The 22794-nt window shown below is 43.1% G+C and overlaps 1 protein-coding gene across 2 annotated transcripts in view; it reads right to left on the bottom strand.

Annotated features, from left to right (window-relative positions):
• Window positions 1-22794, bottom strand: part of GAP43 (growth associated protein 43) — a 148244-nt gene that overhangs the window by 42353 nt on the left and 83097 nt on the right. For both annotated transcript variants that reach the window (XM_040621292.1, XM_008708227.2), the window contains exon 2: window positions 2076-2682. In XM_040621292.1, coding sequence (XP_040477226.1) covers window positions 2076-2682 — 607 coding nt within the window. The remainder of the gene's footprint in view (window positions 1-2075; window positions 2683-22794) is intronic.

The raw sequence follows: 22794 nt of genomic DNA, 5'->3' as shown, positions 1-22794 counted from the left end.
ATAAAATATTAATTCATTTGGAATTATCATACCTTGCAAAATAATAAAACTGAATCTCCTTAAAAATATATTTTAGACTTCTTATTGATTCAAGGTCTCCTTCTTTCTATTAATCCAAATCATGAGTACATACCTGAAATCACATCATGTCTTTGTTTATTCTCACAACTTTAGAAATTCCAATTAAAAAATATGACTTCGGCCACTCAAATATTTTGTTTTTAAAATCATGATTAATTTCTAAATTAATGAGAATGTGATTTCCAGCCATCATATCTGAGCCTATAACCTTAAGCATAAAGAGAAGCAGTTAACTCTCTTAATTATAGAGAACAAACTGATGGTTACCAGAGGGGAGGTGGGTGGAGGGATGGGTTAGATAGGTGATGGGGATTAAGGAGCACATTTGTTGTGATGAGCACCAGGTGATGTATGGAATTGTTGAATCACTATATTGTATACCTGAAACTAATATAACACTGTATGTTAACTGGAATTAAAATAAAAACTTAAAAAAAAAAACAACAACAAAAAGTAGTTAACAAGGTTGGTTTTGCTGAGAAGATTAAAACCAACACCCCATTCTTTATCACATGCCTTACCTTTTCTAGGGAAATATTCCCATCTTCTTAACCACAAGGTCCAGCCCCTGGGGCAGGTATGTAGTTAGCATAAAAATTTAGAATGAGTCACTGGTAGAAAGAGGCGTGTGATTTGTCTGGAGCTAGAGAATGCTAATAACGGTAATAATTAATATAGTCTGGCTTCTTACTTACAGAATTTTTGGGGTAAGATGAAAGAAGTAGACTTGACTATACCTAAAATAATCATCTGCCAATTATAATATCTAATTTAGTATCTAAAATGAATATCAAGGCAAATGTTCAATGATTACTTTCTCAATACAATGGTCAGATGCCAAACATTTCCCCATGTGGTAGGTCCTTTCTCAAGGGCACAATGTGGTCCAGTCCAAATGTGGGTCCTTGGACATGTCATGGGTTAAATTCACAAAGTTCGAAAGGAGTAAACCCAAACTAGTACATAGACACAGAAGCAATTTTATCTTCAAAGTCTTTGAGGCTGAAAGGCATTCATGGGTCACAGTAGGCTAGAGAAAAATCTTGGAGACTGTTGGCCTCCTTCATCCCATGGATGGTGAGGGTGAGGGATGGGTCCAGTCTCCAGAGGTGACGTTCTGTTAAACTGAGCTTGCTCTGGGAATGCTCTGTCCCAATCCTGCACAGGCTCTTTGGGCCATAATAGTGAAAACACTCCAGCTTTCAAGTTAAAGCTCCAAACAGAAGAGAATCCAGTTCCTTTTTATAATCACAGTCAACCCCCAATTATTTATGCATATGGTAGAAAGTAGTATCTTCAATAGTAAAATGATAATTTATGTTTGACTTCACAGCATGTTCTATATTTGGGGTTTTTCTTTTGTTTTTGGCAACATCAACAGACTTATTTTCCTAATTAGTTTGACCCTGATTCAATGTTACAATTAACATTCTCTGAGCATACACACACATACGCACGCTACTCACCAATTGATGGTGGGGAATATGCCCAGAAACATACTGAGGGATAGGCAAAGGTGGTCTGAGATTATGTTTTTGCTGCCAGCAATTCACAAATAGATCATCTGGATCAATAGGGAGTTGGCTGTACTTATAACCAGGCACTTCCTAGAGCCAAATAATCATATTAGCTAATTCCCATCTATAAAATATACGTAGCTCCGTAATTACTTATTAAACTAAGTGTATCCAGCACACGGATTACTTTCTTTTGAACCAAGGATTACCTAGTTTTACTATTTATGCCAATTCAATTAACAAGATGATTGCCAGAGCTCTCCAGTACTGCGGCCACACAGACCTGCCCGAGTTCTCTCTCAGGCTTGGAGATTTGGGGAATCTAAGTGGCCAGAGTCAGCTCTCCGCCCCGCCACTCTGGGGAATTAAGCGCAGCTTCCCAGGAATTCCTGAAAGGCCTTCTAGACTCTTTCCCTCTCCCTCGATGGCCCGGGGGGACCCACCCGCCCGTGGCGCGGGACCCTCGCGGTGGCTCACCTATCTTTTCCTCGGCTTGGCTGCTCTCCGCAGCATCCGTTGGAGGCTGGGCTGTTGCCTTGGCAGCAGCGTCCTCTGCAGCAGGGGGGGTGGCGGCAGCAGCAGTGACAGCAGCAGGCACATCGGCTGGTTTAGGCTCCTCCTTGGCTGGGGCGTCTTCTGCCTTGGAGGACGGCGAGTTGTCAGTGGAAGCTTTAGTGGCACTTTCTGTCTCAGCAGAGCCGGCCTTCTCCTCTGAGGGGGCAGGAGCCTGGGGGGCTGCCTGCTCTGCGGCAGCATCAGGGGCGCCCTCCCCCTTCTTCTCCTCGGAAGGAGTTTCGCCTGCCTTGCCGTTTTCCTCAGGCTTGGGGCCCGAGGCAGGGGCCGCGTCAGTGGGAGTGGGACCTTCTCCCTCCTTCTTCTCCACGCCATTGGCCGCGGGGGCTTCATCCTTCTCATTCGCTTCTGCCTCAGCGGCTTGGGCATCACCCTTCTTCTCTCCTTTGAGCTTTTTCCTTGTTATGTGTCCACGGAAGCTAGCCTGAATTTTGGTCGCGGCCTTATGAGCTTTATCTTCTGGTTTGATGCCATCTTGTTCGATCTTTTGGTCCTCATCATTTTTTTCAACCTTGGTGCAGAAAAGGGGGGGTTAAAAAAAAAAACAACAACAGAAGAGGTGAAGTGATGTGCTTTTCCTTCAGATCACAGCATTCAACTAATATTCATTAAATGATTTCTTCCGTGTCAGGCTCCATATTTGAAGTTAAGAAATCAACAATACCCTGGATTCAAATCAAGCCTTTCCTCTCTCCTTGGTGGGGAATTAAGTAGAGCACACCTTATCTTACGGGAAATGTAATGTCCTTCTGGACTTCCAGAATCACTGGCATTATTATATACTTACTTCTTTCCCCAGATCAGTGTTTCTCCATTACAAAACTTAAACCAGCCTTTTGTTGGCCGTACCTTGATAATTCAAATTACATTCATCCTAGGTTTTAATCAAAGAGCTCCGTAAGAAACCGTTTTGCAGAGTTTCTGAAAGAGAACTCTGTGAAAAATGTGATGGCTTAGAAATTATGATGGAGAAGTCTATTTGTTTCCCCAAGATTTCAAACCTGGTCAGGAAACCAAGAGACAGAGGCAAAGAGCATGACAAATAAAGGTTTAGACGATAAATCCATCAGGGTTTAGTGCAAAATGCAAACGGGTTTCAGGCCTGGGAGGGATTTGTTCAGAATGTGACAACTCAGCAGGCTGGTCCCAAAATGATGCCTACTTTCACCTGTATGTGGTCTAACATCGGTAATCAACATAGAGACCTTCAAAATCTGAATGCAGAAAATGGCCATTATTTTTCAGTTAAAAAACAAAAGAATGGAAAACACTGTTTTCACTTTTGAAAGAGTAGCATATATTCTCTGAATCATAATTTCTTATTCCCAAAGCAATTTAAGCCTAAAATTAGTTTTATGTTATCATTAATGGAGTCATCCTGGTACTGAAGGCAGGAGATTAGAACACACTTTTTTTTTTTTTTTTTACCATTTGGTTGTAACATTTATAGAATAACATATGCTGCAAATAACTTTTTTTCCATAAGGAAATTAAATCAGAAGATAGGCAGAAAAGGTATAGTCATGGAAAGAAATGCATAAGGAAGTACACAGAATTCTATATAGCTCCATTGCTCGCCATGGTACCCTAATGTGGTTACCTACCGTCTCCATTCACTTCTTCCTTTAACTTTGGAACATTTAACTTTTGTTCACTTTTGTGAGCAATGTTCTAGGCAATGGGGAAATACAGTGGTGAACAACGTAGCAAATTTCCTTCAAAAGACTAATAATAGAGGAGTGCTTATCAGGTATCATTGTGTTTGGCCCCAATCTTGACTTGGGCCTGATCTTTACTCTGGTTTAGGAGCTAAGCCACAGCAGGCCAACACAAGGATATATTTTCTGTCATACCAGCTCTGCCCCAGTGACCCAGATCCTGTGAATCATGATGTGGGTCTGTTGGACATTCTTTGGACAGGCCTATGGGTGTGCTGCTATGTGGGTTTCTCAACATGCTAGTGAGTACACAGAGGTATTTCTGAAAATTAGCCAGATATGAGAGTAAAAGCAGGATCGACAATTTTCCAGTAAAATTTAAGACAAGTTTTTCTTCTTCCTCAGTTAACTATGCACGTATCCATACAAAGAATGAAGGAGTGGATGAAAAGCGTTTCGGAGAGGCCCATTCCTCTTCCTCCTCCCAGTGCCACGCTGCGACACTGTTCAGCTCTCTGATGCACCACCACCTTCCCTCCATCCTGCTGCTCTTGATAACTCCTACTGGGATGCACACAGCACAATCTGGGGCACGGGAGCAGCTGTCCCTGCCAGGAACTCTCTGCTTGGAGATGGAAGCATAACCCTGTTAAATTAACAGTTGTGAATGGAGCACAGAGCCAAGATGTTGTTAATTTATTTTACTCTATCTTGAGTTTTCTGAATGAGGCACAGTCTTATATGATAGGACATCTGTACTTGGGCACTGATGCCAAGTGGCTCTTTAATACAAATACTACTGCTTGTGAAAGTAGACAAACTAATTATTTCTGAGTAGGCAGGTGTGCAGGAAAAAAAACTACAATTTTACAGTCTCTTTTTCTCTTTAAGAACACAAAGCAAAGGGGATGAAACTTTTAAAAAGCTAGAAACATAAAAAGAAGGAAGCTGAGAGTCTGCATGCTATAATGAAAGAAACTTTACATGGATTCTTCCCCCCAACCCACCCATCTCCCTTTCGCTCTCTCCCTCTCTCTCTCTTTTAATTTTTCAGATTATCTGCCACCTTAACTTTCCAAATGATCAGGGCTTGAGATTTGTACATAGTATTTATGTTAAAATATCTATTTAGAAGGGCTCGGAGTAGGCTTGGGTGCCAAGATTTTGGGACAAGCGTCATTTGAACAATCCAAGAGTATAAGGAACACAAGAGAAGAAGAGGTAGGTAGGAAGGGAGAGAATCAAGGAAGACCAAAGTTAGGGGAGAAGTGAAGGCAATCTTGTAAGAGCTAGGCACCCAAATAGGCAGATAGAACCAAAGAGGAGTTGAAAATATTCCATGGGCTTGCAGCTCATTCTGGAGAAACTGCTGGACCACTGAACATCATTAGAAATTTAGAGAAACTGAATTTTAGAGATTTGTTGAAAAAAAGAACTCAAAAATGTTTCAGATAGTCACAGAGACGGAAAGGGAGGGGAAGAGAGAAATGGAGAGGAGAGGACAGAGGAAAGAAGAGGGGAGGGAGGAAGGGAGGAAAGGGAAGACACCAGCCTAAGGTAAGTTCAGACTTAGTGATTGAATGAAAACATCCAAAGACAAAAATATTTTAAGTGAAAACTGGGTCTTAAGCTAGACAGTGCTACATTGTGAGTGTGCATGACTTTCTTTTGTACCTGTAATTGATTCTATTAATATGACTTAAACTATAGGTTATTTTCTTATAAAATTCCTTTCACAGTATTAAAGGTAATTGGACTAAGAGCAAATTTTCTTGAGAGAGGAGCAAGAAGCAAGAGAACGTTTCCCTAGAGTGGCTGCAGGGTAACCCTAACGTGTCAGGCCACATAGAGTTTTTCCAATTGGAAGTAGAAGAACTAACCCAAGACAAAGGTCATTTGAGCCCAGAGAAACCAGAGGTCACTCAGCAAATTAAGCACAACTCTCTCAGTTTCTAAAAATGGTCCCAAGAAGTTAAGTGACTTGCCTAAGTTTATAGCATGAGTGAGTGAGTGAGTCAGTGGCCCATCTTCTACTTGAACTCGGGTCCTCTTCCCTCCCACCCAAACCCAAGTCTGATTTTATTGCATTAGTAACCTAGAATAGCTTAGGCTTTCTTGTGACAGATAATCCATAAAGCATCATGTCAACACCACCACTCATTTACTCAGTAAACAATACTGAGTACCTATGCTAGGACTATGGACACACTAGTGAACAGATAGATGGTACTGTATCTACCCACATAAGATTCTTTTTAAATACGCCTTTTTGGGGCACCTGGGTAGCGCAGTCGTTAAGCGTCTGCCTTTGGCTCAGGGCATGATCCCGGAGTTCTAGGATCGAGTCCCACATCAGGCTCCTCCGCTATGAGCCTGCTTCTTCCTCTCCTACTCCTCTGCTGTGTTCCCTCTCTCGCTGGCTGTCTGTCACATAAATAAATAAAAAAATCTTTAAAAAAAAATAAATACGCTTTTTTGAGGGGGAATAACCTCATGCTGCTCTAACAATCAGTAATTTCTAAATTCACATTAGACACCTGATCTTATGCCCATTTTGTAAAGTAAGGCCAACAATAGTCTACACAGTGCGTTATCGATGGAGGAGATCTGGAAAAAAAGAGGATCCTGGTATTCAATAGCTAAAGAGTGAGTTCATAAGTCTCATCAAGATAGATTTACTTTTGGGGTTCCTGCCTGGCTCAGTTGGAAGAGCATGTGATTCTTGTTCTGGGGTCGTGAGTTTGAGCCCCACACTGGGGGCAGAGATTACTTAAAAAAAAAAAAAAATTCTACTTTTTCAACTCAGTCCTGTGACAAATAAGCTTTATACTGAGCTCTGATGTTTTCTGAGGGAACTTCAAAATTCTTTCATTTTTGCATGGGGTTGTTGCTATCTGTGAATTAACTGAGGAAGATGTTCCAATGCTGTGCATTATATGTAGGAAGAGTCTCATTATAAGTTGTAGTAACTTTTTCAGGAATCTTTACTTCTATAGCTTATTGTTTTTATTGACCAATTTGTTTGGGAGCTCTGTAACCTAGAAGGTCTTAAAGGAATTCAAAGTATGTGAAATCTTTATCTTTCATCCAATGCTAAAATCTTGGATAATATTGGCCTGAAGATGGATACCACCATACTAACTCATTGGAACCCAGTACAATTTCTCAATCCATTAGGTGAAAGGGCAATAATTTTCAACAGTATTTAAGAATCACAGGTAAGGGGGCGCCTGGGTGGTGCAGTCGTTAAGCGTCTGCCTTCGGCTCAGGGCGTGTTCCCGGCGTTCTGGGATCGAGCCCCACATCAGGCTTCTCCGCTAGGAGCCTGCTTCTTCCTCTCCCACTCCCCCTGCTTGTGTTCCCTCTCTCGCTGGCTGTCTCTCTCTCTGTCGAATAAATAAATAAATAAATAAATAAACAAACAAATCTTTAAAAAAAAAAAAAGAATCACAGGTAAGAAAGCCAAATATAAGATGTAGTTATTTAATATCTAACATTGTTGCTCTGGTTAATAGTTTCCTTTCCCTCTGGGCAAGGGGGAAGGCACAACTTAGGATTCATTCTAAGATATACAAACATTTGCATTTATTAAGTTGCAAAAGAACTTTAGGCAAAAATCTATGAATGCCTGACTTTCATAACTAAAATAGCATCATTTGTTCAACTGGGACATCTCAATTCATTCAATTATCATAGGACTGCCTCTCAATTTTCCAACTGTCATAGGACTACCTCAACCTTCTGAGCACAGAAAAACTTCTGCCAGCCATAAATACTACTATTAAAACACTTCAAATTTTCTCTTAAATAAGATTGAATTGTAAATGCTTTTAAAAAGTCATTTGTGTATACCAATTCTTCTAAGAACATCTTTAGGAAATCAAAATATTTTCTATCTGAGCAAGAAATATTTCTGAGAAGCAATATTGAAGGGTCAGAGACATCTTAAGCAACGTTTTCTTTATCGTACTATAGTTTTCATGCCTATCAGGATCTTATGCAATCTATAAAGGAACCAGAATAAAGTACTGATGATATATATAAAATCTGGCAGACATCTACTGTGGCTCACTTTAGTTTTATTAATAATTTATTGAGATAAAATTCATATAGAAAATTTCACTCTATTTTTAAGCAGAGTTTATTTTAAATATAGTTGGCATATACTTTAGAAAAAAATGCCCAAGCATTAAAGTTCATGCTGAAGTTTCTGTATTTCTTCAAACCTAGTCAAAGATCAAAGATCCAGTGAAATACCCCTTATGGAGGAGAAAAAGGAAGATGGACCAACCTCCCCCAGTTGTGAAGATAAAATGCCTTCAGGTTTCTGGGCAGTTGTAAGGAAGAAAGTGTTGTTTAAAAAGATGAATCGACACAGCTGGGATACAGAAGGTTCCCTCAACACTCAGTCTGGTTTGAAGATCTCACTAAGGGTGTGAGGCAGTGGGTGGGAGGAGCAGAATGCAGGTGAGAGCAACGAAATTGTATTTTTTTGCCAACAACTGTCATCACATTTTTAAACTCCGATTTTCAGGGGCACCTGTGTGGTTCAGAGGGTTAAACATCGCACTCTTGGTTTCAGCTCAGGTCATGATCTCCCAGTAGGGTGATCGAGCTCCACATCAGGCCCCTCACTCCGCGGGGAGTCTGCTTCCCCTCTCCCTCTGCCCCCCCCCCCGAAATAAATAAATAAATCTTAAAAAAACAACAACGACAATAACTCTGATTTTCAGTCCAGGGCAAAGTCCTTTTTTTTAAGTTTCTGGTCAGGTAGGAGCTCAGCAAATATGTAAGGACTAAGAGCATGTAAGACATCAAGAGTGATTTTGCAAATCCTGGCAGAGTGGGAACTCTCTTTTTCCCTTCAAGTAAAAGGTGCACGCATTGCTGCAGTTCCAGAGTTACAATAAATGAGGAAGAAATGCTCCTTGTTTGACTATATATGAGAACTAAATACCCCATTTTGGAAACTGGAATAGTCATGTTAACTTTTCAGATAAGGGCTAGTGATCAAGACATGGGTCTTTAGCTCACTCTCCTATATTACTTATCGGACACGCACAGCCCACCTGCTACAGAATACGAGGTGGCACGTGAAGCACAGGGTAAGGCGCTACTGGAAGAGAACTCAGTTTCCTTTCGAAAGAGTCATCTTTTATTTTGTATTATGTATTTGTAACTCTTTCTGTCCCACAGAGACAGAGAGAAAAGGTAAAGGGCACATGATAATTGGTGGCTTCTAAAAGACAAAAGTCAGCATATGAAAGACCTTGCCCATTTTGCTCACAGCAGGATTTCCAGTTTCTAGAATGGTGTTTGGCACACCGTACGTGTTTGATTAATATTTATCAATGTCATTTCAGAAAGATGATGACAGACAAGGAAGTCTGAGGCTCCATTTTGTCAACTTTCCTTACAATCCTTCATTTCAAAGGGATGGAATTCAAGAGCATCTGACTAAGACAGATATGTGTCCCCCAACACCTGAGGACTGACCTCATATGGTGAGGTGGAACACAAAAACCAATTACAGAAATGAGTAGAAATTAGACAAGAAGAGAGATTGTAAACCTATCGAATGGCACTGATAATAATTTCAAAAGGCACTTTAAAATGGCAATAAATCTAAGATAAAGACAACTGACTTATATTGATCTTATCTATGAATTGGCTAGAGTCATAGCCATCAAATTATTTTTCAAATATATATCTCTGATTCTCCATTTGTAAAACAGGTGAAAATATGCATTGGGGATTGTTGGAGACTCCTCCCCCTTCCTTCTCTTTTTATTTAATCTGTATAATGAGCTCCAGGGCCTATGATTGTGAGCTGGGGATAACGACTAATCTCTTAGTTATTCAAAGAAGAAAGCTCTCCCTCCACAAACTGGAGCTGTGGAGAGCCCCAAGTTGAGATGAGGCACACACTTAATACTGGTCCCTCTATCAGGGCATGTGGTGGACAGAATTTGACAAAATTCATTCAGAAAACCTTTGAGTACGGCAAACATGGTGCCCAAACAAATACTAAGAGTATTTGGGAGGAAGGCGCTCCATTCTTGAGCAGTGGGACCAGCCCCTCCGACAAGCGCTGTCCATTGTAGTTCACTACCTCTCTAAGTACTCACTACCTCTACAGCTGTTCACTGCCTCTACAAGTGGCACGTGGAAAGGAGGAAAGGGCAGGCAAGGTGAGGGAGACACTAAATCCTGCTCTTGGAGAGGTCTCTATGCCTAGAGAGGCCACTGAGCAGGAAACAAAAGGAAGGCACTCCCCATCAAGGGCTGAAAAGGCTGGGCTCACACAGGAGACTGTGAGAGAGACTGGGAGGCTTCTTCTGCTAACACCTGGACAAAGAGGGAGAACAGGCAGCCAATAGATCTGGGAAAAGACAGAAAAGCAGCCGACCAAAAGACCGCCCTTTGCACCACCATCACAGGTGAATTGCTCCCAGGTGTGAGTTCACAAGAGTAAACCACACCCCAAGCTGCCAGAGAAGGTGCTCAGAGCCAAGCAGTGGGGAGAGAAGCCCTAGAGCCCAGGGAACCTGATAGAAAACTATCCTCCTTCCAGACAAGATGCTCCAAATGTCTCGTGTTGGACACTCAGGAATACAAGACACAATGAGTATTTGAATAAATTACTTTATTCTTTCTCTTATACCGAATAGTGATTACTGATTTGTTACTTCTTAATTAAGCCTCTTTCATAAATTATCTTCTAAGTCAGTCCTATTTGATGTATTTTGTTCAATGAATACATGAATGAGAGAGACCCCCCTCAAGCACTCTAATACACACCTTTCTTCGTGGTCTACTTAACTTACTTTTCCTTCTCTGTGCTTATGATTACCTGACATGTTTTCATTTCATTACTAACTGACCCTTCCCTGGACTGTAAATTTTTGGAGAGCAGGACCTTGTCAGTTTTCTACAACCCTCAAAACCTCGGTAGCTAAAATAGTGCCAGCTCGTGGTTGGTGCTCCAAAAACACTTATTTGTAGTTATTGTCAAGTGACTCTGTGCCACCCTGCGCCAGTGACCAGAGGGCATATCTATGAGCAGCAGGCTGCCGACTGGCCAGGTGTCCTTCCTTCACTCTGGGACACTACTGCTTGGGGTCTCTCTCTCCTCTTACGCATATAATGAGTACACAGCATATTTAGGTAGCATTTCAATCCAGTCCTCATCATAACCATGTGAGGGTCACATCACTGTGTCTGTTTTATAGTTACAGTAACTGAGGAAGCAAAGGGGCCCGTGTTATCCAGCCTTGAAGTGACAGGACCCTCCCTCGATCCTACTCCTCGTCCAATTCATTTTAAAGAATGTAGCAAGCCAGGATTCCCTGGTGTTTAAGAGCACGGGCTGTAGAGTTCAATGTGTGTTGGGCTGGATCTCAACTGTCACTTAATCACCACCTCTTGAGCTTGGTTGGTTAGCTTCAGTGACCTTACCTGTAGGACAGAGGGCAGAACAAGTGTCTCACACTGGATTGCTGTGAGGATCACAAGAGTATGACAGATAAAGTTCTTAGCACAGTCCCTGTCATGTTCAGAAAGGGCTAGCTGCTACTTTTTCTCATTTTTTTTTTAAAGATTTTATTTATTTATTCGACAGAGATAGAGACAGCCAGCGAGAGAGGGAACACAGGCAGGGGGAGTGGGAGAGGAAGAAGCAGGCTCATAGCGGAAAAGCCTGATGTGGGGCTCGATCCCAGAACGCCGGGATCACGCCCTGAGCCGAAGGCAGACACTTAACCGCTGTGCCACCCAGGCGCCCCTACTTTTTCTCATCTTGATCATTGTCCTCATTACTATCATCTCACAGTAATTTCTTTTTTTTTTAAGATTTTATTTATCTGAGAGAGAGAGAGAGACTGAGAGTGAGAGAGAGAGAGACAGAGAGAGATCACAAGCAGGGGAAAGGGGTAGAGGGAGAAGCAGACTCCCTGCTGAGGAGGGAGTCTGATGCAGGCCTCAATCCCAGGACTCCAAGATCATGACCCAAGCTGAAGGCAGACACTTAACTGACTGAGCCATCCAGGTGCCCTCACAGTAATTTCTACATTATCATTAAACTAAGTTAAGACATATTAATAAGATAAGTAGTGAAGAGGCCCAGGAGGACAGGCTACCCCAAAATATACCACACTGGCATATTAATTATTTTGAATTGAAACTACTTGGGAAACAACCAGTTCAAGGACACTCAAGCCCTCTTCTGTCCCCCTAAAAGCAGGAAACAAATTTCCCATATGAGAAATACCTTCCTTGTACTAAGAAGAAAAATGATATCCTTATCACCAGAGATAGGAACTTTAAAATTGAGAAAGCTGTAGAAACAAACCTTGTTATTTTTTCTCTAATCTATTACCTCAGCCTAAATTCTTTTTAAGAGTCCTTATTAAAGTTCCCAAACACCTGTTTACTTTATCCTGTCAATTACTCAGACATTTATCGTTCCTTTGTCTAAAATGTATGAAAACTGCCCACCCTGGTCATTTCTTTGGATCTCAGTTTCATTATTGGGCCTCCATGCACATGTAATAAAACTTTGGGTTTTTCTCCTCTCTCATGTTAATTTAATTCTTAGCCAAGCTGGAAGACCTTGAAAGGTACAGGAAAAAATTTTCCCTCCCTACCATACTGATGAGGTTTGGCCCTAAGACCTTATTCATCTCCATGATTACTGGTATCCCTACCCAAGAAAGGGGAGAGTCCATTTCCTTAACTCTACAGTGCTCCAGAGCTATCTATCCTCAAAGAGATAAGCAGAAATCTGTCTAAAATGTGCCACAATACTCAATCCACTTCTTTTTATCCTAGGGAAGGGCAAGGATCTGTTCACAGTGTCAAGCATAAACCATAATCCCTCTCCTCTGCCACTGAACACACACCAATGCTCCCTAACTATATCCATCCCTAAACCTCCACATGGTCCAGCACCTGATGACGAAAATTCACTTAAACTGCAGGTCTCTTCATTTTCAAAATAAATACCCTTCACTTGACAACCCCACCCCCACACACATACACACACAAAATCTCATTCAGCTACTATTTCATGTATCTATCCCATGGATAGAGCTCTAGACCTTACACATTAATAAAACGATTGCCTGTGTCGGTTCTGAGAGCTACTCTGTTTCCTCATGTCTGGTCATACTCATACCTGGGAAAAGTTGTGGATGCAGCTGCCCAACATTTTGTGGGGGCTTAGCTTAGGAACACCTGGTCCTGAGCAGAGAGGATTCATGATTTGGGATTTCCAACTCTATCCAACATAATCCCACTGGAGAGTTAGTAGAACTCCTCCGAATGTCATTGTACCTAACATCTAGTGAGGGTACATAACGTGTCATCAGAGCACGTGTCATTATAAAACCTAGCTGATGGGAGATGGATAAGAACTGGGACTCCATTTGCTAAGGAAAAAAAAGAGAGAGAGAGAGAGAGAGAGAGAGAGAGAGAATAGCTTGAATTTTTGTATTACCAGTTACGAAGTACTTTCAACTTCATAAAACTGTCCCTCTAGGCTGAGCAAGTGTGCTATCCCTTTTGCAAAACGAAGAAACTGAACAGAATGGAAAGCCCCATAAATGGTAGAATGGTCTTAACCCCCAGCCTCTAATCTAATCTACATTTTAAGGAACTTGACAGAGAATTCAATCTAAGAATTCAACACTGAACATTCAGAAGGTATCATCAAAGAAGTAGCAACCCTCACATCAGCATGTAGACTTCTTGAAGCACTTTTTACTTAATAGAATTAGGGTGTAGATCTCAGGACAGAGGTGGCTCCAGAATCTCTGTGTAGGAGGGTTAGGGGCAGAGACCCCTTTGGAAGGTGGAGTTAGGTGATTCTGCCTGAAACTGCACTTGGAGGGCAAGATTCTTACTGTAGGCTTATTTATGCGAGGCAGCTGGTGGGATGATTCTACAGGACTGCTGCTATCGATCAGCAATAGTTCCCACATGCCTTAATGTATTAGATCAGTCACCAGGTAAGCGACTGCCCATTTACAGCAGTACTTTAGAAATCTTTCAAAAAGTGCAAGTATGGGGATGCTTGGGTGGCTCAGTCGGTTAAGCATCTGCCTTTGGCTCAGGTCATGATCCCAGGGTCCTGGGATCAAATTCCTCATCGGGCTCTCTGCTCAGCCCAGGAGCCTGCTTCTCCCTCTCCTTCTGCCTGACTCTCTGCCTACTTGTGATCTCTCTCTCTCTCTGTCAAATAAATAAATAAATAAATAAATAAATAAATAAATAAAATCTTTAAAAAAGGGGGCAAGTATGTCTTCTCTCTGATTCTAGAAGATATGTTGTGGTATTCTTCCACGTGTGGTAAAAAAAATGGAGTGTTTTTGTTGGGGGTGGAGCAGGGATGTCAGGTAAAGGACATAGAGTCTGAGGACAAGACTTCCATTTAACGGGGTTTCTATTCCCAAGCTCCTCGACAGTAAATCATAACTTAGTCTAAATTTGATCATGATGTGTTTGTCTTTGTCGTTCTTCCTTATCCCTCCCTTTGTTTTTGGCATCACTTCTCTCTTGATCATCAGTCACTGACGCCCACTGATTAAATGTTCCCTGGCATGGTTTTGGGGTCAAATGATTTGAGGTCAAATCCCAGCTTGGCCACTACTCAAATGTATGAACCAAATTAAACTACCTAATTTCTTTAGAATGTAATATCTTCACCTTCAGATTAGGATATTAATACCTACTGTGCAAAATTTTCTGTCAGATGGAAGAAAACAGTATTTGTAAAGTGCCTAATACTTGAGAACTCCATAAATAATTGTTTGGAAGAAGATATTATGAATGAAGTGAAAATCACTACTTTCTGGAGACCAGGGACTGAGTGCATTATTTGATAAATGTTTTACGATTTTCTTTCTTTGATAGCTCATGAAGAAATTTTTTTCAGGGCTATGCACATTTCATAAAAACAATAAATGCCCCCCTCCAAAAACAACAACAACAACAAAACCTTTTAAAGGTAAAGACTATAAAATATCATCAGATCCTTGGAGGAAATAATCGTAATAATAAATTGAAAAAATTATATAGTATTATGTGCCCAGTACTCTTCTTCCAAGTATTTTGTTACATATTTTATATATACACACACAAATATATTTATTAAATATATATATTGACTAGCTTAATTCTAACAAGGCTATACAGTGGGTACTATTATTTTACAGATAAAGGAACTGAGGCACAAGACATTAAGTAACTGCTCAAAATCACATAACTAGTAAGTGGCAGAGCCAGGATTTGAACTCAAAAGACTTGTATGGGTTGCATGTGAGATAAAATCATCCTAAGAAGACAGGGCTGATCTAATTTCTGTCAGGTTTTCCCTGCAGGCTCCCAGGTAAGGTGAAATGTGGAGAGGAGGATGGGGGAATTCAGAGCAGGACTTTCCATGGCCAGTGCCTGCTAGGGCTGGGCTAGCTCCGAGTGTCTAAAGGACCGGGCTTCAGAGCTATCACCACAATTTCATCTTCCCCTTTCAAAAATCTCTTTACAATAGAAAAGTACAAATACATTTTCAAAGCAGGGGCTGTGGTATCATGACCTCATCACTCAGGTGATGCCATGACTCATTTTCCTTGTGAAGATGTTGACAGGAAAGATTCACACTTGAGATGTTGAGAACAGCCCAGAGACCAGGTTCCCTATTAATTCTGAAAGCAGGAGCGAGAAAATATCAGAGATCAGAGAAAGCAATACTGAGGCAAGTGGCAGGGAGAGGACTCCAGGTCAGGAATTAGGGCTATTTAATTATATGAGAAAAGCACATGAATGAACTAGAGTCACCTATATGCATTCTTAACAGAAGGAAGGGGTTGAGTGGGTGGTAAAAGCAGGTTCTATGATTTATTCCCAAATCTTAGGATTTAATTCAGCCAGAGTTCCTGAATTAGACATTGCCTTTTCCTCGAACCAACTACTCCCGTTCTTTTTCTCACAACTGTAGTGAAGCAAACAGGGAAATCCATCTAGAACATTCCATGTATGTCATACTAGTTGCTCTGATTATATCCTCAGAAAGTGTCATACTAGTTATGCCACATAGTTCATTGGAGGAATTTAGTGACAGGATTCATCACAGCACAAAGAACCAGCATACGTCCCATTCTGTGGTTCTGTAGGGAGAAACACCGTATTGTTCGGTGCCACCGACAAGAGAAATTTCCCTCTTCTCTCTTTTTGAAACTAGACGGGAAAATTCTACGACTTCTGAATTAGTCTGTATGAGCTGTACAGTGATTTAGGATAATCTGATCTTTGAGCCAGAATAATTAGGCCAAACTGGATAAAAATAAGGAAATATTAAGTCTGATTCTGAGGTCTAGAGGTGAATGAAAATGACTTTCCTTTCTTTTTGAGGCATAGACAACTAAGAGATGTGACAACCCTCTCCTAAGTGATATTGCACGACCCAAAGAGCCACACAGAGCACCAAGTTATCCGGGCACTGTGAAACTACAAAAAATGGCAGGCTTTACAGATGTGTCGCAACAGGGAGAGGCCTCGGAAACTGTCCCGAGCTTCAAGTCCCATGAAGGTAGGGTGATGCCCCCATGCTTCCCTCAGTTCTGATTTACTCCTCAGAAATCAGTGATTCCCCATATGCCTATGTATGCTCAGGACTAGAGCCAAAACTAGGAATAAAAGAGTCCAGGGTTGGGACGCCTGGGTGGCTCAGTCAGTTAAGTGTCTGCCTTCTGCTCAGGTCATGATCCCAGGGTCCTGGGATCAGCCCCCATAAAGCTCCTTGCTCAGCGGGGAGCCTGCTTCTCCCTCTGCCTGCTGCTCCCCCTGCTTCCGCACTCGCATGCTTTCTCTGTCCGACAAATAAATAAATAATATCTTAAAAAAAAAAATTCCAGGGCAATCTGATAAGCATTGTCCCTTGTGGTTGGGGCAACTCAAGTTGGGGCAACTCGACAGCTCCAAGCTAGAACTCCCTACTTTCTACCAAAGCTGAATTCGCAGTTTAAAGTCACGTAGAAAAGCCCAGTGAGCCTGGGACACCTGGCTGCGCCGTCAGTTGAACAAGTGACTCTTGATCTCGGGGTTGTAAATTCGAGCCCCAGGTTGGGTGTAGAGATTACTTAAAAATAAAATCTTAAGGGGAAAAACAAAGCCCAGTGAGCTTAAAAAAGTAAAACTGCCTGGTACGTCTGCAGCCTCGCTGCGTGTACAGTCTTGGCTGTGCCATGGTGTGCAAGCAACCCAGGAAGGAACAACAGAAGGTTTAAATCACTGTGGAGAGTTACGGGACTAACGGGGGTGGCTGGCAGCGGTAGCGGGGGGTGTGCAGGGAGAACTTGGACAAAGATTCCACCTTGGAGCATGACTCCCTTATTCCCTTATTACTGTTATTCCCTGAAAGCTAAAACTATAGACACTCTCTTAATTGGTCTGCCTTCCATTCTGTTACACATTTTATCAGATTAAGCGAAAACAGAATTATGGTTTTATAATTTGTCCACTTCCGCAACGCCAAACCACCCTCTGCCCCTCCCAAAACACTTAAAATATTCCCATTGCTTATCACACTAGAAATAAATTCATTTTTTTAGCATTTGAGAAATTCATGGAGCGGACCCAGTCTGCCATTCCAACTTCTTGGGTCAGCAAACCCCTTACTTTAGCCAAGTAAAGACATGCAGCTCACTGAACACGCACTCACTCCCCAAGTTCTCTGACTTCACCTATGATGTGGCCCCCCTCAAACATTTCTCTGTCCTGTGTCTGCTAAGCCCCCCTGCCCTTCATGGCTCATCCCAATCTTTACCTCCTTGACAGGAGGAGAGTTTTCTTGCATCACCCTAAATGAACAGTCCAGGGGTCACCAAATTTTTTCTGCAAAGGGCCAGAAAGTAATTTTGTTTTGTTTTCTGAGCTATATGGTGTCTGTCACAACTCCTCAATTCTGTCATGGTACTGTAAAAAAAACTATAGATGCTGTGTAAATGAATCAGCATGGCTATGTTCCAATAATACTCTACTTATGAACACTGAAATTTGTATTGCTTGCAATTTTAAAGCGTCACAAAATATCATTACTCTTTTGATTTCCTGTTGACCCCTTAAAAATGTAGGGAAAATAAAAACATTCTTAGCCCATAGACTGTAGTTTACCAATCCTTTACATTAAGCTCCCACAGCACCCTTCGTTTTATTTTCCTTTATTTTGTATTGCAATTATTGGTGTACTTATGCCAAACTCCATTATAAGATCTTTGAGGGCAGGAATATTGTCTTATTAGTAGAGGCTACGATATTGTGACTTTTATTAAGAGATATATATTAGGTCTTTGTCCCCATTTCTGGCACAGAGTTCCTAAAACCCTTTGAACTGCCTGTGAAGACTGCAATAAAGGCGGCTTCTGTCAGGTTAATGAGGCGACTTGGGGAGAGCACCTAGAGATGGGGCTGGTGGCCTGGAGAACCACCAAGTGATTGGAGGGTTGGAACTTTCCGTTCCAGCCCCCTGACCTCTGGGAAGAAGTGGGAATGGGAGGTTGTATCCATCACCAGTGACCAATGATTTAATCAATTCGGCTTAAGTAATGAAGCCTCCATGAAAACACAAAAGATCAGAGTTTCAAGAGCATCCCGGTTGCTGAATGTATGGAGGTTTGGAGAGACAGGCACCCTGGGAGGGGGCAGGGAAATCCCCCCCCCCCCCCCCCCCCCCTTTCCCACCCCCCCCCCCCCCCCGCCGCACCCTTTCTCCAAACCTTGCCTTGTCTCTTCCACTTGACTGTTCCTGAGTTAGACCCTTTTATAATAAACTAGGGATCTAATAAACAGTTTTCCCGAGCTCTGCGAGCCACTCTAGCAAATTAATTGAACCCAAAGTGGGGGTCCCAGGAACCTCTGACTTACAGGTAGCCGTTCAGTAGTACAGGTAACAGCCTGAGCTTGCCATTGGTGTCTGAGGAGGAAGGCAATTTTTTGGAACTGATGCTATCTCCAAATAAATAGTGTCAGAATTGAGTTGAATTGCAGGACGCTCAGGGGGTGTCCGGAGCATTGTTGTTCGTAAAGGGAAGCCCCACACCCACGCTGGAATTGGGTTCATCACTTTGTGCCAGGCACTGAGCTAAGTGTTTTACGAGGAAAATACTGTAACAACTGTGTGAGGGAGGTACTATTATTTTTAGTGAGGAAACGCTATTATTATTTTTATAGGTGAGGAAATAATAAGGAAGATAGAAAGTGAGTTCACAGAGTAACTTAGAAAGCAAACGCAGAGGCCCTTCCAGGGCAGGCAAGCTTCAGAGAACTGAGAACTGAGTGGCCCTGAAGCCTGCCTACCTTAGAAGGATTTCTGTCCTGTTACCCCTTCGTTGTCTGCTCAATTCAGAGAGGGCACAAAGACACTGAGACCTGCATCCAGGTATCACACGCAGCTTGAGAAGAAACGCAGGGCAGAAGTGAGTGGTGGGAAAAATGCACGGAGAATTGCCGAGCCCCAGGGGAAGGGCCGTGCCTGTGAGCGAGCATCGGAACAGCTGCACTCCCAGAAGGAGAGAAACGAGCTGCAGCTGGGAGGACACTTGTGGGAGAGAAAAAAAGACTTTTTTTTAACCATCAGAGCTGAGTAAGTTGCTTATGTGCGAAAGCTTTTGTGGAACCAAGTTAGATGGTGCTAAGTCACTAGACAAAAGATCACACCCTCCAGCTCCAGAGACCTGTCTCCGGGGACCGTTTCTAACAGTCTCAGGTCTGAGTGAGGACAAGGGAGTGAAAGGCATCTAGATTAGCTGAAGGGAACACAGTAACCTGGTAACAGGGGGGAAAAGGGGGTTTCTTAAATCCCCAGGGCTGTTCTATCAGTGAGCAAGAAGAGACGAGAAAGCTGCTGGGAGTTCTGCGGCTCAGCACTCAGATCAGCAGCATCTGCACCACCAAGAGCTGGGCGCCAACGCACTCCCTCGCCCCAGCTCTCCTAATCAGGATCTGCATTTTCACAGATCTTCCGCACATCATAATGTGGAAAGCACCGGCCTATAACACCAGCCCAAACAGACCCGTCCCAGGAAATGCACCGTTCCTTTTGAATATTTCTTTACACAAAAGTGTAATTTCAGAGGTGCTTCTCTTCTCTTACAAAGCACAGAGAAATAAGCCACAGGTAAGTAGCACAAACCATGGACCAGGAGACCAGGGCTATAAACATGATACATCCCAACCTTGCAACCTCATGGAAGTCCCTCCATTTCCCTGGGCCTCAGTTTCTCTGTCTGTACACGAAGGGAGTTCACTAGGAGATCTAAGACTCAAACATTCTAAGTATCAGAGTCCTAGTTGTATGCAAATGTCTCTATGTTCCATTTTCCTATTTCCCTAGAAAAGAAAGCTTCAGAAAAGTTGACTGTCATCCAATCCTGCCACTTGGAATGGAGAGGGTCTTCCCCACACACTGTCACTTAACTTCTAAAATCAGTTATATACATTAAACATTCATGAGACGAAGATCATTCTCAAAATGTGCCAATCTCCAAAGGCGGCCACCGAACTGAGGGAGCACAAGATTCGTCCACTGACCAGACTCTTGAGCCTGCACAGTTCAGGACAACTTTGCTCATGTGCTTCTATGAACCAGTAATGACCCACTTCATCAGGAAAGCAGACACCACCTTCCTTTTGGTGCCTAATTTCAACCCTTTCAGAATGCAGGAGCACATCATTCCTTAATCAGCCAAAAGCGCCTCTTCCCCACCTTCCCCAAAGCCTTGACGTGATCTCAAGAGTGAGGCTATTCAAAATGAGCACCCTACTTCACAATTTTTAAGGCCTCATTGTCAGTCTCTGGAAAATCTGAATGAAATTTACTGTCCTAGTTGGGGGGAAAAACCAAGACTGCTAAAAATAAACAAATAGAAGATGCAAATCACTCATTCTCTGCCACAGTTGGTTTTAACCTATTTAAGCAAGAAAAAGAGGTCAGAAAAAGAGAGAGAAAGCTCTAAGTCCCATCGGCTTCCTACCCTCATTACTTACAAGTGTGGCTGGTCTTCCTCTCCAGCTCCTCTACTCTCCAGGTCCCTTCACAGGCTCTGACTCTAGAGCAGGGGCCCAACCAGGCCTTAGAGGAGCTAACCCCACACCCTAGCACTCCCCTCCTCTTCCTCAGAACTATCTTCTCAAGTGGACCTGAAGTCACTTACAGCCAGAGACAAAGCCCATCACAGAGTAAGCGCTCAATGTTCAATACATATTTTTGAAGTAAATTTCTAGGCCCAAGATGGAGGTGCTCCTGCCCCTGGCACCATGTCAGTAAACTGAAAGTTAGTTTTCATGTCCCTGTAAATGCTCCACTTGACCAGAAACACAGTATACGCAGTCAGCCCATCCCTAAATGTCAAGCCAACCCTGGGCTCTGTATTTATTTCCTGTTCCTCATTCTTTATCCTATAAAAGCTTCCTTTCACCCCACATTGCAGTTCTCTGGGACCCTTGAGACCAGAGACTGCTGGCTTCATGAAGTGTTAAAGTCTGTTTATTAACACCTAAATTGACTTCTTAACCATCTTTTAACAATATTATTGGATGAATGAACGAATACATGTTGGTACCATGTGTTTCCAGGTTAAGACAAAATCTCACACCAAGTCTAAATTCGGCCACGTCTCCAGCAGAAGTCATCTCACTTCTCTCCACCTGCTTCAGTGACCCTCCTTCCCCCAGTAGTCTACGGAGCCCACATTTCGTCGTGGGAAATGGTAAGCGCAAATGAAGAAGCCTAGGATACTTTTCTCTCTCTTTTTTTTTTTTTTAAATAATGAAGGATCATTGTCTTTGGCTCTGACCTAGCTTGTTTTCTGACTTCTGTTATACTCTAATGACAAGGCATTGCTGCTTAGTTTCCAAAGGTCTTTTCCTGCCGATCAACAGAAACCTTCCTCCCCTTCTGGGGCTGGAGAAACAGGCGCACACAGCCGGAGGAATGCTAATGTGCTCTTTGCAGCCTCCAGGCAAGGAAAACTGGGAGGGACAAGAAGGGGACTTCCAGTTGACCCAGCTTTCACTCTCTTCCTTCCCCACCCGCAGAGTAACCTTGACGTGACTGAGGCCCAGTCCCTGTGAGCAGCGGGTGAAGGCCAACAGACTAATGAAGGGCGAGGGAGGGAGCCCGCGCGGCGCCCCTGGTACTCCTCTCTCGTGGACAGGCCCGGGGCTTTTCTCCGGGCCACCAAAAGCAGCAATTACCGCCCAAACAGGAGTTTGCGGAGCCTCGTTAGAATAGCTCTTCGCGGTGTTGCGGGGAATAGGAAGCCTTGCCCTAAAGCGAGGCTTTAAAAGAGGGGCGGTGCGGTCCGAGCAACGCCCCGCAGCCAGGCCCCGCCCACCGACCCGCAGCTCCGCCCGGAGCCGGGGCGGTGGCGCGGGGCGGGGTCGGAGGGCGGGGCCGGAGCGCGGGGCGGGGCGGGGCCGGCGGCGGCAGCCCGGGCGAAACAAAGGGATGAGGTCACCCTGAAGAGAGGCGGGAGGGAACGCCTAAAGGGGCCAGAGAAGGAGAGGCGAAGCGGGGCAGTGGGACGGAAACCCGAGTCCAAGTGCAGAGGGAGGGGGCCGGGGGACAAAGGCTGAGCAACGACGCCCGACTTGGGAAGGGGAGACCAGGCGCACAGTTGTCTGTGCCGCGAGAAACCAGGCAGAGCCAGCTTTCCTGAGGAAAAATTTAAAAAGTTCGCTTAAACTCCGCTGCTCCCCGTCATGCTGTTCCACAAACTCCCACGGTTTCTGTCAGTTCTTTGAATTGCATGATTTAAAAAAAAAAAAGTCTGGGGTGCTCTAAGCATGGGTTCCTGAATCTGAAGTAGTATGTGATGTAGTTTGTTCATATAATTATGTTTATATGATTATTTTTCTGTTGAATGTCCATAGCTTTACTAAGAAATAAGAGATGGCCATTACCCCCCCCCCCC

The sequence above is a fragment of the Ursus maritimus genome, unplaced genomic scaffold (genome assembly GCF_017311325.1).
Source record: "Ursus maritimus isolate PB19 unplaced genomic scaffold, ASM1731132v1 scaffold_4, whole genome shotgun sequence".
In the NCBI taxonomy this organism is placed as follows: domain Eukaryota; kingdom Metazoa; phylum Chordata; class Mammalia; order Carnivora; family Ursidae; genus Ursus; species Ursus maritimus.
The sequence above is the reverse complement of the archived record's forward strand: the minus strand, read 5'-3'. Positions and strand labels throughout refer to the sequence as shown.